The sequence below is a fragment of the Podarcis cretensis genome (assembly GCF_951804945.1).
Source record: "Podarcis cretensis genome assembly, chromosome: 2".
NCBI classification, from domain to species: Eukaryota; Metazoa; Chordata; class Lepidosauria; order Squamata; family Lacertidae; genus Podarcis; species Podarcis cretensis.
In genome coordinates, this window is record NC_137171.1 from 49,427,468 (window position 1) to 49,444,879 (window position 17,412).

Genomic DNA, 17,412 nt, shown 5'->3' on the forward strand with positions numbered 1-17,412 from the left:
CATGTCTCCAGCCACCATAAGCGACGATCGTGATCATAGGGACAACTGGAGTTGTAGTTCAGCAGTGGCTGGAGGGTTACTGGTTCCCCACTAATAAAAAAAGGATTGTGGTATGTCTTGGATGATAACATGGGAAACGGCAAGCTCAGTACTAGAAGAACAAGCTTTAGGCACTGCTTTTTCACTGCTGCACATTACAGAAATAGGCCTGTAGCCAGGCATTTTTTGCTGAGGGTGCCTGAAATACACTGTAAGGAGAAGATCAATACAGAACACAGCCAGAAGGTATATTCCAGTGGTTTAATATGTTTAAGGTTGTTTTATTTGTATTGCACACTAATAAATTTTTGATTTTTATAAAAATTGAAAATAAGTTACTTGTGCTTGTAAGTCATCACAATGCCTTTGTGCTAATTTGCTAGAACACTGGAAAGCAGATGCAGTTTTGCTTCTTACAGCTTAAACAGTTAAGCAGCTTAAAAAAATATATCACAAGCAAAAGAGTTAGAGCAGCCTTCGCCAACCTGGTGCCCTTCAGGTGTTTTGGGCTCCAACTCCCACCAGCCCCAGCCAGCATGGCCAGTAGTTACAGATGTTGGGAGTGAAGTCCAACAACATCTGAAGGATTGGGAAGCCTGGACTAGGAATGGTTTTAAAGTTCAAGCTGAAAATCCAGGAAGGAGACTGGGTCTCCCCAAGTTTCCTTAAGGTTATATAACCCTGAATGAATAAGAGGAAGATTTGGTTTAGGGGATAGTGTTGTTAGCAGAGAGAAGCAGAGGACAGCATATATATATATATATATATATAGAGAGAGAGAGAGAGAGAGAGGGAGAGAGAGAGGGAGAGAGAGAGTGTTAGTGTTAATAAACAAAGTAGTGTTAAATACCAAACACACCGTACCCTTCATTGAGGGCTCTGGCCTTTTCCATATCTTGAATTACATTCAAAAGGACTTTAATCTTCTCCTGGTTCGACTGCAAAGATTCCTCAACGGACTGGAGCCTGTCTTGCAGGGCACACAGCTCGCTGTGCGCCAAGTGAATTTGATTAATTTCTTTAATCTCTTTGTTGTGTGGTTTTATTTCAGCCCCTGGAAGATAGGCATTTATGTGAAAGCCTTCTAAGCAGTTGTCATACTGTGGCACTTCGGTATTGGTAGAAACGTTCTCTGTTACAGTTTGACATGAGGGAACAGACGGTGATGCATTGTTGTTAGTGAATGATGTTGTTTGTATATCATTAGTCAATGTCTTATGGTCAGAGTCTGTTTTCTGCTGAATTGGCTGCTGATGTTCTTGGAGGGAGCAGCATAATGAACTGTGGTGTAGCTGAGGCGATGACAGAATGGTTTCCTTAGTGCTAGTGTCATCCTTAAATGCAAGTAGCTCAGTATAGTTTTTTTCTTCATAGGAACTATGATCCGCACTGGCTTCATTGCAGTTACTACTTAAGCAGGGGAGAGATTTCTCTGAGCCCATGTGCATTGAACAGTTCTCATTGGATTGTCTGACAGCTGTAGAAGAATGAACTGGGCTGCTGATTTCCATTTGTGTGTGCAGGCCATAAATGGAAAAATTGTCTTGTGCAGAACCCAGGTGTGTGTATTCAGGGGCCTGGGTAGAAACAGTTGCCTTTTCCAGTATTGTAATTTTATCCGAAACCAAATGGACAGGCCCATTGCTTTGTGCTTTAGGCACCCTCTGAAACAGCCGATTGGCCGCTCTTGGTCCATCATCTAAATGCTGCGTGATACTTAGGTAAGAGAGACTGGAAGAGATTATGTCCTGCTCAGAAAGATTGCCATTGACTTGAATTGAATATTCAGATTCATTCGGCATTTCTGTTAAGGACTTGCTTGTTGTGATTTTTTTCTTTTTAAATACCGGAAAGTGCTTCCTGAGGCTGGGAGAAGTCTGTATGGCAATGTTTTGTAATCCTTTGTGAGAGGGAGTTAGAAAGGGAGAACCACTGACTAGGGACGTTTGTGTTTTACCCAGTTCGCATGGGTCTTGAGCAGCTCCTGTCTCCAGTTCCGATTCTGCCACAGGCGGGTTGTCTGTTCCATCGTCTTTGAATCGGACTTGTTGAGATTTGCTCCTGCGATGGTGGGGCTGCCTCCTAAAATCCACTGAATCCAGACTGTTCCGCTTCAGCAGCACAGGGCGCACTTTGATGCCTTGCTGAGCCATTGAGTCGCAATTTAGTGTAGGCAGATAATGTGTTTCTTTGCGACCCATTTCATTTGGTCATTTGAGTAACATTTGGCTTGAGGCCACAGATTCTATTGTTATTAGGTGAAAACCTAACTTTTCATTTTATGTGGACTTGCCATGTCTATTTTCGTTAGCAATTCCTGGTGTTAGGATTTTTCTTTATTACTCTTTTACTCTATTAAAATATTATTTTATGACTTAAATAGTAAACTTACAACTTAAATATCTGATCCCAGATATTTTGTCTTTGCATAGAATATAAATAACAAGCATAATAGCAGTTTAGGGCATTTGCCTCCCTGATGCATAGTTTTGCTGGAAGAACATATCCTTTAATAATAAACTGAGACTTTTCCTTTAGGGGTTTTTCTTCTTCTTGTCCCATCTTCTCACTGTTACTCTTGAAACTAATCTTAAGTAGCTGAACAGAAGCCAGAGAGTTGTGTCCAAATGAAAGTAACACATCCAACAGGATTAACTGGAAGCAAATTATTTAAGTATATTCCTTGATCTTGTTCACAGAACTGTGGGGTTAAGGACGTCTGGCAAACTGAGTGATAAAGATGAGATCCAGAAATATTTTTGGTCTCCGAAAGCCTGTCTTTGCAGAAAAACATAGAAGTATTTTTTTCTGGAAAAAGAAAAAGAGTTGTCAATTAATAGTCAAAGTAGCTTTCTTAAACTATTCTGCTGTCTTATCCTCTAATTTTTTGATGTGATCAAATAACAGAAACGGACTATAAAAAAATTCCCCAATCAATTATGAACATTTATTTAACAAATATTTATTCATATTTAATAAGATTTTGAGAAATCTTCTCCACAAAGTGACTTCCAGTGTATTGGATTTTTTAAAGCAGCTATTGCAGAATAAAAAATAATATAAGAAAAAAGGATCAATTAAGTAATCTAATGAATAAGTCAGCAAAGTAATATTAAAATTCAAGGGCCCACAGCATAAAATCTCCAATATACAGTGGTGCCCCGCAAGACGAATGCCTCGCAAGACGGAAAACTCGCTAGACGAAAGAGTTTTCCGTTTTGGAGGTGCTTCGCAAAACGAATTTCCTTTGGGCTTGCTTCGCAAGACGAAAATGTCTTGTGAGTTCCTGCGGGGTTTTTTCCCTCCCCCCCTTTTTCTAAGCCACTAAGCCGCTTATCCACTAAGCCGATAAGCTGCTAAAAGCCGCTAAACCGCTAATAGCACTAATCCGCTAAGCCGTCAATGGGCTTGCTTCGCAAGACGAAAAAACCGCTAGACGAAGAGACTCGCGGAACGGATTCTTTTCGTCTTGCGAGGCACCACTGTATATTACTCACCAAAACCCACTGATAAGAGATGGGTCTTCAAAGCATTGCTAGGGGTGACGCCTGTCACACTCCCAAAGAGAAAGAGTTCCACAACTGCAGGGCCACCACTTAGAAGGCTCTAGTACAGGTGGTGACATACCTAATAATCTTAACAGATGGGCATCTGAGCAAGCTTTCTGGTGTTGATCTCAGGCTACAGGTAGGTGGATACATGTGCAGATAGGCCTTCGGGTAACTTAGGCCCAAGCTGTAAGGTCATAACCAGGACTTTGAATCCACATATCTACACAAATTAAAACACCTGAAAGACCTGGATGCATAAAATCCACCTTACACCAGAAAGGTATCAAATGACAATGCTGGGCTCTACATATGCCCTGTGGACTGCTGACCATCTAAAGCACACCTGTTTCCATCTGGTATCAGCAACCAGTGGAGCAACATGGCCTGGTTCTGATCACCTTCGAAGCATTGAATCAAATGTGTGCCTAAGACTTGAATTTCATTTATAAGCCCATGCTATTTTACTTTATCATTACCTAATTTATGCATAGGGTAGAAGTTCCATTTTTAAAACACACCCCTACTCGCACCATTATTTTCCTGCATATGTTATTTCCACTCAAGGCTTTGCACATGAATCAGAAGTATCTTTTTATTTATGACAACTTTCCCAGAGAGAAATTAATTGTGTTCCTGATTTTGATTTGGTTTCATCTTATGTGTGGTGACAAATTCAATTCTGAATTTAATCCTTAAAATTGGAACTGGATAAAAAGTCATGCAAAGAACAAATAGAGCTATTTTTAGCATGTTCGTTCACAAAATCATAGGATCCTCAAACTTTAAAAATCTTATGATAACAAGGGGGGAAAGAAACGTCCTCCCTCTGGAAATTCCTTCATGATTAGCTTTAGGCTGCAACCTGACACTTACCTGGAAAGAACCCTCATTGAACACAGTGGGACATTTTTTTGAGTAAACACTGATAGAATAGCACTGCGAGTCTTCCTAGCAGTATTTACTCACTTGGCTCTTTATTTTATAGCACAATTTGTGATGCGTTATATCAGATAAGTTATTAAATCTACCCAAGTGCAGTCATAAATATGGAATTCATTTAAATGTATCATCTAAAAAAAATGACAACTCTGCATAATATTAAAAGTATATCAATTTCTCTCCCACTTGCTTTGTTCTCCCAGTACATGCCTTCCTAATAATGTTTAGGTGATTGATAAAGGTTTTTTTTTAAATAAAAAAACTGGTTTGAATTTTGCTAGAGACTGCCTACTACGAAAAGAGAGAGAAGAAAGGGCCACCTCTGATCAATGTGCATTTTCTTTCTATTTTTTTTGTTTGTTTATGGGATGTAAATACTGAAACATTTATGCCAGCAAAATGCTAACACAGCACAGAGTGTCAAAGTTTTCCCAGGAGATAAAAGGCATTTTAGAAGTGAAATAATAATAAAAAGTTGCTGTTTGAGCAAAAGCTTAACTTCTCCCTGCCCCCAGTATAAAGGTACTTAAGAATTTAGTGGTCATATAGCATCATAAAAATGCCTGAGCAAATTTCTAAATACCTTGTGACAAGTACAAGGGAGCAATGTATGAAACATTTTTCTTACAGTACTCTTGAAGGAAATCCACAGCAAAACTATTAAGGCAAGTCATCCTAGGACAGATTTTAATGGCCAGCATTAACTTGCATAACATAAGAAACCGCAGCAGAGTTTACAGCCCTTTTTTGTGCTAAATTGTAAGTTCAGGAAGGCCAGAAAGGACTCATTGCAGTTTGATGGGATACAGGAACAAATGTTAATAGCATCACCTTTAATTTAAGTAAATCTTTTTTTATAGCACACCTGGGACTCAGCTAGATTGGTAAAGAAAAAGCTATTTATATATGTTGTATATGCGAAATAACATGGTGTCACCAGATGGCGCTGTGGACCATTGTTTTTCTCTACCCATTTTCCCTGTTTAAATTTACAACACATTTAATTTAAACACTTCTTTGATGTGTCTAGATCTAGCCCTGTTTTCAGTGGGTCGGTTATTTGATGATTTTTGGCTATCTTTAAGAATCCATAGGTCCTGTCCTATGTAACAGTCCTTCAATATTGCATCAGGAAATATAATACATATTAGAGATCTGCGGGAGGCAATGGAAGATAGGAGTGCCTGGCATGCTCCATGGGGTCACGAAGAGTCGGACATGACTAAATGACTAAACAACAATAACAACAAAAGAGATCTGTAGCTATTACCTTAGCTGGTAAATTCTGGTACATATAGTTCTCAGCCCCCACTATTAAATCAGTGAATTGTTGAACTTCGAATCTACCCACCTACCTATGCAGACTTCTATCGTCTCCTGATGCATGTTCTCAATAGCACCAAACTCATTCTCTTTTGGCATGTCTCTTGTATGTAATATGCCTCTATTACTCATTTGTCATGCAGGTACAAATCTCTCTGGCTAGTAATTTCTGTGTATTTCTCACTTGTGCAACCAAAACTTTCTTTCCCTGCCTCCCCCTCCACTACACTTCCTAACCACAAGTGCAGTACAATATATTTAACCATTCTAAGTAGGCAAATGAGCTTTTTGTTCTGTTTCCAAATCCTCGCTCTTTTTTTTTTAGTACACCTTTTCTCTCACAATTAACTCAAAACACCCAAGAACTATGGAGAAGATTATTTAAACCTCTTTTCAGACTTAGGACCATTATATTATATTATTCATTTAAATATTTATAAGCTACCTTTCTGGACCAAATCCTCCAAGGTACAAGGTACAGTACAAGGATAAGACTATGATAAGGTATTGAATATTTTTAAATACAAAATACCAATAATATATTAAATTGTAGTTCAATAAGAGAGAGAGAGAGAGAATATAGATGACTGTAAAAAAAAATGGGGAAGGACTAAGTCATAACCACTCATTTCATGTATTACTATTTTTTATAGTAAGGTTTTTCTCTCTTGTTTAAGTAAAGCAAAGTCATGCCACCAGCAAAATCTCTGCTTGGCTGGGCACATCTTGACCTTATTGATTCATTGAAGGTAGACAAGCAATATTTATCAGGTACGTGCCCTGTCAGCAGCTGTACTTTTACACCAATTGTTCTTCTACCATGTAAGAAAAAGAGAAAAAAATAGGGACAGATGGGGGTGGAGTAATAAGCATGGATTTGGCCCTGTATTTTTGTCTTTTGTTTGAAGTTTGTATTCAGATTATATACCATGGACGTAGCCAGGTGGGTGCAGGGAGGGGCAACTGTCCCCCCCCCAATCAAATAAATAAAAATACATAACTAATTGAACCAACTGCATTACAGATAACTCGGTTCTGCCCCTGCAACATAAAGTCTCTCACCCCCAAATAAATGCTGGTTATGCCCATGTATAGACACGAAGCTTTCTGTGTGTGGAATATTAGATAGGTAGGTAGGTAGGTAGGTAGATGATAGATAGATAGATAGATTGATAGATGATAGATAGATAGATAGATAGATAGATAGATAGATAGATAGATGATAGATTTTTCATTCGGCTGTCTTATTTTTCTGACATTTAACAAAATTACCCAAACACCCTTGGGTTTTCAGGAAAGCAACCAAGTACAGTGGTACCTCAGGTTAAGAACTTAATTCGTTCTGGAGGTCTGTTCTTAACCTAAAACTGTTCTTAACCTGAAGCACCACATTAGCTAATGGGGCCTCCCGCTGCTGCCGCCGCCAGAGCAAAATTTCTGTTCTCATCCTGAAGCAAAGTTCTTAACCTGAGGTAATATTTCTGGGTTAGCGGAGTCTGTAACCTGAAGCATTTGTAACCTGAAGCATATGTAACCTGGGGTACCACTGTAATAACAACAACAGAAAGAAAAAGGAGCATTCCTATTTTACCGTTTAATATAAAATTGGGAATGTAACACTCTTATCTTTTCTTAAAACAAAAATGCACACAAGGTCAAGACAAAGTCATTTAAGACTCTGTGACTCAGGATGTCTCTATAAAGCTGCAAATAAATTGTACCTCTGATTTATGGCCTGCTCTTGTAACTTTTTAAAAGAATCAGCAGATTGATTGTGCAGCACAGAGACATGCTTGTTCACAGTGCTGCCTCACAAAACATTTATGACATATTTTCTGCTCTATTTTTCTCTTGGCCAAGTAATTGTCTTTGCTGAAATCATAAAACTCAAGTACATACACTTAGAGCAGAATCTAAACCCCATGGCTGGCAGTGGCAGATATTAATGGAGCAGTGTCGCCATTGCTGCATCCACAGTTCTGCCACTCGCACTGGTCAGGGTGGAAGGTGGGGGCCGGGGGGGGGAAGCCTCTTTGCTACTCTAGTTGCTGGGCTTGGGCAGTGAAGATGCCTGGATCCAGCCTACTGCCATTGCACAATGGCAACAGATCTGGTTCTGGATCCAGCAGATCCTGCTCCAGGCCAGGTCAGATCTGAATGCTCTGTTTCAGGAGCTGTTCTACAGGATGCTGCCAGTGGAGATAGCACTGGTGGAAGCTTCTGCTCACTTGCTATTTGGGCAGACCCACTGAGTGCTCCCAAGAGGCAGGGATCCTTTGTTGGCAGGGACTAGCAGAGGCAAGCCTCCATCTCATCTAAACCTTCTCCACCTAATCGGGTTAGGGATCTGGATTGCTTGGTTAGAGTTGGTTGTATAGTCTATGCATAGTTAGTATAGGCTGCAGAATATAATTTTTAGAATGATGTGTAGTTATTTTCATGTTGCATATAATTACTATGAATTATGTGCAAGCCACTGGCACACAGTTGCTGCATCTCAGTAGAAGTTCCACCACTACAACCATAGTGGTTTTGAAAGACCAGCTAGCCTGCGTTAAGGAAACCATATTAGGGAAGCAGGTGAAGACCATCCGGTGCCTTGACTTTATTTACTGGTGGGACTGATTCAGGCATGGCCAAACTTGGCCGTCCAGCTGTTTTGGGACTACAGTTCCCATCATCCCTGACCACTGACCCTGTTAGCTAGGGATGGTGGGAATTGTAGTCCCAAAACAGCTGGAGGGCCAAGTTTGGCCATGCCTAGATCCCTCCACACAGCATCTATGACAGCTGCCCTGTTTCGGACAAGCAAGGAAGGAAAGGGAAGGCAAACACCATCACATGTGTGTCCCAAGTGAGAACAGAGCTGCTTTTGCTTCTGTTCCTTTGGCCTTTGTTATAGAAATTGAATTTTATCTGTGTGGGAAAATATTCTTGTGTGTCTCTCTGTGTGTTTGTTTTTGTTGTTGCTGCTGCTTTTTGGTTCTGTTCTCCTGCTTCCACTCTCTTCAGGGATCTATTTGGATTTAATTTTGCTGTATTTACAGAATAATGTGAGCTGTTTAAGATTAGAAATTGGGGAAACAAATCTGATAAATACATTCAGTGTCTGCAAATAATGGAGAGTCAATTAAAATGATTGTCTCAAGAGCAAATGCCACAAAATTACTAATAAAGCAGACAAAGTTTTGAAAAAAACATCCTATTTAGTTAATGAATTGAGCATGAGATAATTTAGAAAGCCAGGCTACATTTTGAGAAAGCTGTTGGGAATGTAAACCTGTGGAGAACTGCACTTCTGTGTTAGTGTATTGATTTGGGTAGCAGTTATTATGTTAGCCTCTTTACTTTTTATGAGGAGGGATAAAAAGGTTTCCATTTGCTGTTTGCATAACATTGTCTCCTTGGAACTTGCTCTGTTTAACATAAACTTCACACATCATTTAAGATTATTAGATTAAGAGCACAATCCTATGCACGTTTACTGAGTTGAATGGGACTTACTTCCAGGTAAGCATTTATAGGATTATGGGCTTCATCTTCACTCTATAGGCAAGGAGTTAAATAACTTCAGAGAGTTCAAAGCCAAATTATGGACTCCCTCATATGACCTACTTATTGAACATTCATCCTGATTTGCTTGCACAAATTAGATTATGTCCAGTCTTTATTGAGCATTTGTTCCAACTTGTTTGCAGGGCAGTTATACAACATTGAGCATTCCTTTTGTATTCATTCTGATTTGCTCGTTGGGCATTTATACGTATTCATTTAACGTTAATCATTTGCTCATTGCACACTTTGTGATAGATTTCCTTACCAGTTTCCAAGTACATTCGTATGGTGAAACAGGAGCAGAGTCACTCTGCCAGTTCCTCCACCAAGTATGCATCCCTGCTTCACTGAGCGAAAATGGGTGCAGAGAAACCTATATGCAGGACCACTTGCTTGTACACAGTGTGTCTATGCACAGTTGGGGCACCTGGGCACTCAGGGCTGAAGGCAGTAGCAATTCACCCAGAGTCAGTCATCATTATATGAGAGTGCCTGCATTGAGACTAGTAACTTATCATGGATCCTGTTAAATAACAAATCTGTCAATCCAGAAGCTGGTTTCTTCATCCGATTCTTGATTCTTCAGCCAGTTCTGTGTCTGTAATAATACTCAAGCAACTCTCTAGTGGCATTAAAAGCACATTTTATTGCACCTGGATAATGTTAGAATTCCTTCAGGTGATGGGAAAAGTTAGGTCACATTTGAAACCAAATGTAACTTGTGAGTTAGTTATAGCTTAAACTTTTGGTTTGTTTTTTTTTAAAATCTGTTTTGCAAGAAAAGGGGACAGTTGTCTCAACTTTATTCCTTAAAACACTTATCCGGCAGAAGAAGGACATGGGGTGCCTCCAGATTGTTGGTTTTTCATGGAAGGGAATAATTTTGGAACCAGAATTTTAGATTTAGGCAATTAAATTAGATAGTATGAATGATACTCAACTAAATTTTAGTCTGAGTTGACCAATCAAAATAAAGTAAGAGTAAGAACATAACATAAAAGAGCATGCTGGATCAGGCCAATGGTCCATCTAGTCCAGCATTTTGTTCTCACAGTGGCCAACTTGATGCCTATGGGAAACCCCACAGTAAAAATTAGTTATATACTACTCCAATGGCAACAATTCCACTTTTTGAAAAAGGAGTGTAACTTGTGTGGTTTGGAAAGTAAACGAATGCTCAATAAATATGTAGTGTGGGGAAGCCCATAATTCTTTGGCACTGAATTCTCTGAAGTTATTCAACCCTTTGCCCATAGAGTGCAGACTTAGTTTGCAAGCCTATAAATGCTTACCTGGGAGTAAGTCCCATTCAACTCAGTGGAACTTACTTCTCAGTAAATATGCATAGGATTGTGCTGTTAAACTAATCTTAAATGGGATGTGAAGCATACATTAAAGAAAACAAGTCAGTTTAAGGAGACAAGCAGAAAAAGAGGAACTTTTCCATTCCTCTTCATAATAAAATTCAAGAGGTTGCTAACATAAGTGCTAGTCAAATCAATACACTAACACAGAAGTGCAGTTCTCCACAGGTTTACATCCCCATCAGCTTTCTAAAATTGTAGTTTGGCAATCTAAATTATCCCATGTTCAATTCATTAACTAAATAGGGTAGATTTTTCATGACTTGGCATAAACGTTTTATTTGTAGTTTAATGGCATTTGTCCTGGATAAGATATTCGTTTTAATTGGCTTTCCATTATTTACAGCCACTAGCATTATAAAAAGTGCTGCTCATAAAAATGTGTATGCCATCCAGACAATTGCTTATGTCAAATATTTAAATGAGATCCTCTGTTTTAGAGCATGCTGTTCCTTGGCTTGCTGCAAGAGCTTTAAAGCATTATTATGAATATAACAAATAAAACACATTCTTCCCCCCACTCTCTTACAGGTTTGAAATTGCTTAACAGATATTTATCCTTTCCAGCAATTTAAAGTGGATAAACAGTTAGGTATAGCTGGATTCTGTGTAATGTCAAGCCACTGGAGAGCCAGTGTGGTGTAGGGGTTAAGAGTGGTAGACTCATAATCTGGTGAACTGTGTTTGTGTCTCCACTCCTCCACATGCAGCTGCTGGGTGACCTTGGGCTAGTCACACTTCTCTGAAGTCTCTCAGCCTCACTCACCTCACAGAGTGTTTGTTGTGGGGGAGGAAGGGAAAGGAGAATGTTATCTGCTTTGAGACTCCTTCGGGTAGCTATAAAGCAGGATATCAAATCCAAGCTCCTCCTCCTCCTCTTCTTCTTCTTCTTCTTCTTCTTCTTCTTCTTTTTCTTCTTCTTCATTGTATATACAGCACTTGTAAACAGATATAGGTTTGACACCATTTCTCCTTGTGCCAAACATGATTTGTGATGGACTTCATTGGTAACTTCCAACTTAACATATGTGTTGAATTTGACAGAACTGTGGTTATTTCAACATCAGGTTGCGGGCACCACTTAGGATAAAGTCTAGGGTCTAAAGAGGAATGGTTGGTCAGCTTTTGGGGGCCATGGGAGTATCAGCCTAAACTTTAGTTAAATTGGAAGCGGGGCAAGATGAGGGATGTGTGAAAGTAAAACAGGGTCAATGTGGTCTACTGGATGAATACATCAACAGAGACTGTTTGTTGTTTAGATCAGTGGCAAGTATGGCATCAGAGTTTTAAACAGGTTAGGTAAACTCCTTTCTGGCTTGTTGTTATGAAGATTCCTTGCTGGTATCCCTATTGTTAGTTTATTTGGACAGAACAGACCAGTGGTACACAGGCTGACTCCCTGCTTGAAATCTTTTAGGTTCAAGGCCAGTTGTGAATGCTTTTTTACAGAGAAGGCTGGACTAGATGTTGTCAGTATTGGCTATCAATACTATTTTAGAAGTATGAGCTTTCCTACATAGAACAAACCCAACAAATATTTTCAGGCATATTTTCAAATACCAGACAGTGGCTAAATCTTTTTTCCCCTGCGACTTTTGAAGCTTTTATGTGAGCTAGTATATGTTTGCACATGAGTGAAAGGTGAAGGACATTGATTCATTGTGTTATTAGAGCATACTTTGTTTCATGGACATCTAAGGTGACTTTTCACTTTGCAATTTCCTCACTTGACAGTGACCCACAGAGTGGAGACATCCAAGTTTCTCCATTTCTATATTAAAAATGTTTCAAGTGTTGCGCTCAGAGATCTGTGCCTTCATGCCACCTTTGATTTTGCTTGGGCTTTAGTAGTGCCAACTGTGCCTTGAGAACTGAAGCTTAATAGTATGTTAATGCTGCCTTTAGTTTTGCTTGCCTTAAAGGGGCAATGTTGATGCTGAGTTATAATTTCTTTATGTCCGAGGAACTCCTAGAAGTTAAAAAGGAATAAGATATATATTCTGTAGCATTTTTCATTCTATCTTCTTATGCCCACCCCCTCATAACTTGTTAAAGTTTTCAAGCTTAAATATTGTTCACTGAGGTGGGGGACAGTCCTTGCTCTGCCACTTACTGAAGAGTTATATTTTCTGAAACTTGTTATATAACTTCTTGTAAGTGATGAATCAGTAACATTGACCCCAGGGAACCATATAGAGAAACTCTAGACATACTTCCAGTTCTATAATAACCTTTTTGCTGCTGTTCCAAACTAGAACAAATGCTGTGCATCTCAAACTTTTCTAATGCCTCAATAGCTTTAATCCAATGGTAAGGAAGACCCAGTTAGGCCCCACTTGCCCTTGAAAGTTGCAACCAAACTCAAAACAGTGTGATGAAAAAGAGGAGGCTGCCACAGAAAATAGCAGCCCCATGTCACATTCTCCTCTTCCTTCTCCATAGCTTGTGCCCTGATAGCATCATATGTATATCCCTTGCCTTCCTCACCTGGTGTTGCAACATTGCATGGTGCAGGTAGGAAATGCACAATGTGATGTCAGGACACAGTATGATTTTTACTACATTATTGGAGAAGGAAGCGGAAACCTTGATATGAAGCAGCCATGTACCTGCTGGCTGGGGTGTGCCTCTGTTCTTATGATGATCAGGACTGCAAGCAGGTAACAGCTGGATGGCAGTAGGCCAGGCCAATATCTGTGGGCCTCTGGAAGTCCTGGGCTCAGTCTTGTAATATTAAACTTCATTCTAATATTCCTGTATGCTGCTACCTGTTCTTAAAGAGCTGCCCAAAGCAGAACTGTTAACATCTGCCCACAGCATCCATAGTGTTATCATTTGGCTCCTCGTCAGAAGAATACTTACAGACTTGTATCCAACTGATGCTTCTCCAGCCAAGAACTCTTTGTTCCAGCAGACTCTTTGTTCCAACAGACTGAGGCAATCTTTGGCAATGGTGAAGGTTATCCTCAAACCCAGGGTGGGATGATGGGCTTCAGGAGGAAGGGGAATTGCAGAATATTCTCTCTATCCATGTTCCACTAGAAGAAGGTACCACTGGATCAGAGAGCCTTCCATCAGCAGAGGGACACCAGTTGGATACAACCTATCAGTTCTTGGCTTTAATTAGCTCTTAAGTGACTAAAGTGTGGCTTACACTGGTATAAAGCTGCAAAGGTATTTGAGCTTTGTTTTAAGTGTTGCTTCATGAGAGAGCCAGTGGTTCAGAATGTCAAGGCTAGTCCCTAGTGTTGCACAAGGAGGTGATGACTGGCATCTGAAGAGATGTGCTGAATTTTTAATTGAGAAATAAGTCCCTTATGGTGATGACCCAAATCTTATCTTGTTCATATTCTCATCCACAGTTCTCTTCCCTATATCAAACCATTTTTGCATCAGAATAGTGATTTCAATTCCTCCCTCTTGTTTGAATATCAACGTGCAAAGGAATTTAATGTGGTATTTCAGAGAAGGTCTCCTTATGATGTGGGAGCCTGGGGCAGTCTCTGCTGTGACATGCTAGCTTGCTAGTGCTTTGTCTGGTGTTGGCAGAACACTCTTTGTATCATAGCAACTGTCACATAGCCCTTGACATAACCAGTCTCCTCCTTACCTCTTTTCTAAGACCCCTCTTCAATAACCATAATGTTTTTAACATAAATTAACCTTGTTTGACACATGACAAACAGAACTTGAAGCAAGTTTTTAACAAAGTTATACAGACACACACTAATATTTGCTACACTGCCCCAGTCTATCCATCAATTAGGTATAAGTGAAACAAGTTTATTTCATTTCCATTTCATTTCCATATGTATTCACCCATAAATCTGTTCTGTTCTGATTCTGCATTAATCTGCAATTTTAAAAGATCAGCATAAAAATGTACATTTAACACACATTAAAATATATACTCTAAATGTATTTTTTCTCTCATACTTTGATTTTCCTCTGAAAATAGGGATTTCTAATATATTGTGTCCTTTTTTTGAGCCGAGAACTGCATCCAATCATCTGGGAAGTATGAGAACTGGCATGCAACTAAGTTCTTATCTGCACATTAGTTTAGGAGGTGCAGATCTGTTTGTATCAGAGTTCTCAAATATAGAATTCCTTAAACATTATCTATATGGCATCTATCTTTCCATCCATCCATCTAGTAACAATGTAGGACGTTCTAAGGTAAATCATAGGCCAGTTTCTTCACTAATCACAAGTGCTGTAGGCCAGTGTTTCTCATCCAGTGGGCCAAGACTCACCTGTGGGCTTTGGACCATTTTCAGGTGGGCCACAGTGCAACAAACAGTGCAGTGCCTACTCACTTGCCTGCCCTGCCCCCAACCGTTGCCATAGTCTTTTGATTAGATCAATGCCAGCACCTTTTGCATGCTGAGTAGAGGAGACTAGGAGAAAGAGAACTGCATGGAGGTGGATGGGAAAGGAAGGAAAGTCTCCCTTCTCTGAGGGGAAAGATCTAGAGAAGTTGTTGATGGAAATTAGAAAGTGAAATAAAAGGTTTTTATTAACAATAATTGTAATAAACAAACAGGCTGGGAATAGAAATGAAGAGAATAAGAGAGGAAAGTATTGTGAGTACTTATCTACTTTTTAAAAAATTCACCTATGATCTTTTTTTTTACTTCTTTATTTTTTCTTTGTTCTTTTCTTCTTTTTTCTGATATCTTATCTTTCATTTCACTGCTTTATTGTGAATAGCATTTTATAGAGGTATAAATAACTGTAAATATGAAAAGAGACAAAATATTCTCTAAGTTTTTTACCCTTGGTTATATGTACTTTCTTTTTCTTTTGTATTTTCTTTTGTTTTAAATATGTATGTTTTCTAATTTGTACTTAATAAAAATATTGAGGGGGAAAATATAAGAGAGGAAAGCTCTTATAAGAGGAAGAAGTAAGTGTAAAAAGACTAGAGAAGAAGGATAAAAGAATCTGGCAGTTTGGGGGATGGAGGTGGGAATGATGAGAAAGAGGAAATATAGATATAGCCTCTTCCACTTAGAGTCTTTGGATCAGCCAATTCTGCTGAAAATGATGAGGCTGTCACAATACTTCAGGAGCAAATTGTCTGTTCTCAGGATATGGAAAACCAAGCTATAGAACTCCTTGCTACAAGGAAAACACTATGGCAAAGTATTTAGAAATTTCCAAATATGGACTAGATATTGGTAGAAAGTGATGTTGATGATCCCCAGCTGATTATGCCAAGCTTTGCCTCCACCTGCCTTCGTTTTGTGGCTGGCTCTGTCCCTGCACCACCGTTTAGTGCGCCTTAGTTATTTTCACATATCTCAAGTAGGCCCTGCAGGTAGAACTTTTGGCACCCCCTGCTGTAGACTATTCTTTGTTTACAAATATAGAAGTAGAACATGTGAAAGCAAGTAGGCATACATTCAGGTCATACAAAGCCCTGTAAAACTTTTAGATTACTATGTATACTTTTTTTTTTTACTATATATGTTATTTTGTTGTTACACCACTTTGGAAGCATTTATTGGAAAGCTGTTTATAAATCATTAAATAAATGCATGTAAAAAAACCAGCAGGCACCCACTTAGTAATCTCTGGCATCCAGCTCCAAAGTGCCAAGTGTTTTATTTTTCTCTGCAAAATTTTAATATGCAGAAACTATTTCATACGGTGTCCATCTTTCAAGTTTATGCAATTCAGGTACCTTCTGCAATGGGCCATAAGATGTCACCCAAAGCTGGCAACACCTATGGTTCACCATCCACTGACACAAGAAGCTAAAAAGAGAAAGCTATGTATTTCCTTTGCACAACAGAATAATATAGCCTGAACAAATAAAGTTTGCACTGTTCATTGACACCCAATAACCTACCTTATTTGGCCTGTGCTGGGGTCAGCTCTTGGCTTATATGGCAAAGAAGTTACTTAAAGGATCAATAATTATGCCTAGAACTTCCATAACCAGAAGTATCAGAATATACTTGGTTCTATGCCATCCAATATGAAGCAGTAATATCTTACTTAGTAAGGACACTGGTGTAAATGAATGGACTTGCCTAATATTATTGGAAACGCATTTGCATGACTCATGGGAACAATTTAAAAAGGAGCTACTGTAGTGTTGTTGTGTTATTGTCAAAACAATTGCTTGATAGTTTATCGGTCACTGTGCTAGTTCCAATTGCATCTAAACATACATTCACTATGCCAGCACGACATCTGCTGATTTGTATCCACGATCAAAACAAGTTTTCATTTCTGGGATGCCAATTTCCTTGTTTCTGCTGAAATGATATATTTACTGTTCTTTCACTCTTGTGTTTTGAAACATTTTTTCAGAAACATTAATCCTTCCAATCCTTAAATGTTAATAAGGGCTTCAGGTTAGAAGCATGTTATAGTGTGATAACTTTCAAAGCCTAGCTGACTTGGAGAAAGCTTTGGCAATTCCACGTGGCTTGCTAGTGTTAAATTAAGTCAGACTGCAGCTGTGAATGCATATTGTTACCCTGCAGCTATTATTGACAGAGAGTGTGTGTGTGTGAATTGGTGGGTGCTATGAGGCATTTTCCCTAACCAGCCCATCAGCAAACCTGAACTGCAATCTATCAAACAATTTGAAAGGGTGTGTGAAAGGGTTTGAAAAGTCCATGGAA

At 39.2% G+C, this 17,412-nt stretch overlaps 2 protein-coding genes across 8 annotated transcripts in view; one reads left to right on the plus strand and one right to left on the minus strand.

Moving 5' to 3' along the window:
* DOCK2 (dedicator of cytokinesis 2) overlaps positions 1 to 17,412 on the plus strand; it is a 246,372-nt gene that overhangs the window by 103,325 nt on the left and 125,635 nt on the right. The window lies entirely within an intron of this gene.
* INSYN2B (inhibitory synaptic factor family member 2B) overlaps positions 1 to 17,412 on the minus strand; it is a 73,568-nt gene that overhangs the window by 16,178 nt on the left and 39,978 nt on the right. For all 4 annotated transcript variants that reach the window (XR_013835642.1, XR_013835643.1, XM_079964833.1 and 1 more), the window contains one exon: positions 904 to 2,847. Coding sequence is in view for 2 of the 4 variants with exons in the window: in XM_079964833.1 (XP_079820959.1) it covers positions 904 to 2,240 (1,337 nt within the window). In the remaining 2 variants the exon portion in view is untranslated. The remainder of the gene's footprint in view (positions 1 to 903; positions 2,848 to 17,412) is intronic.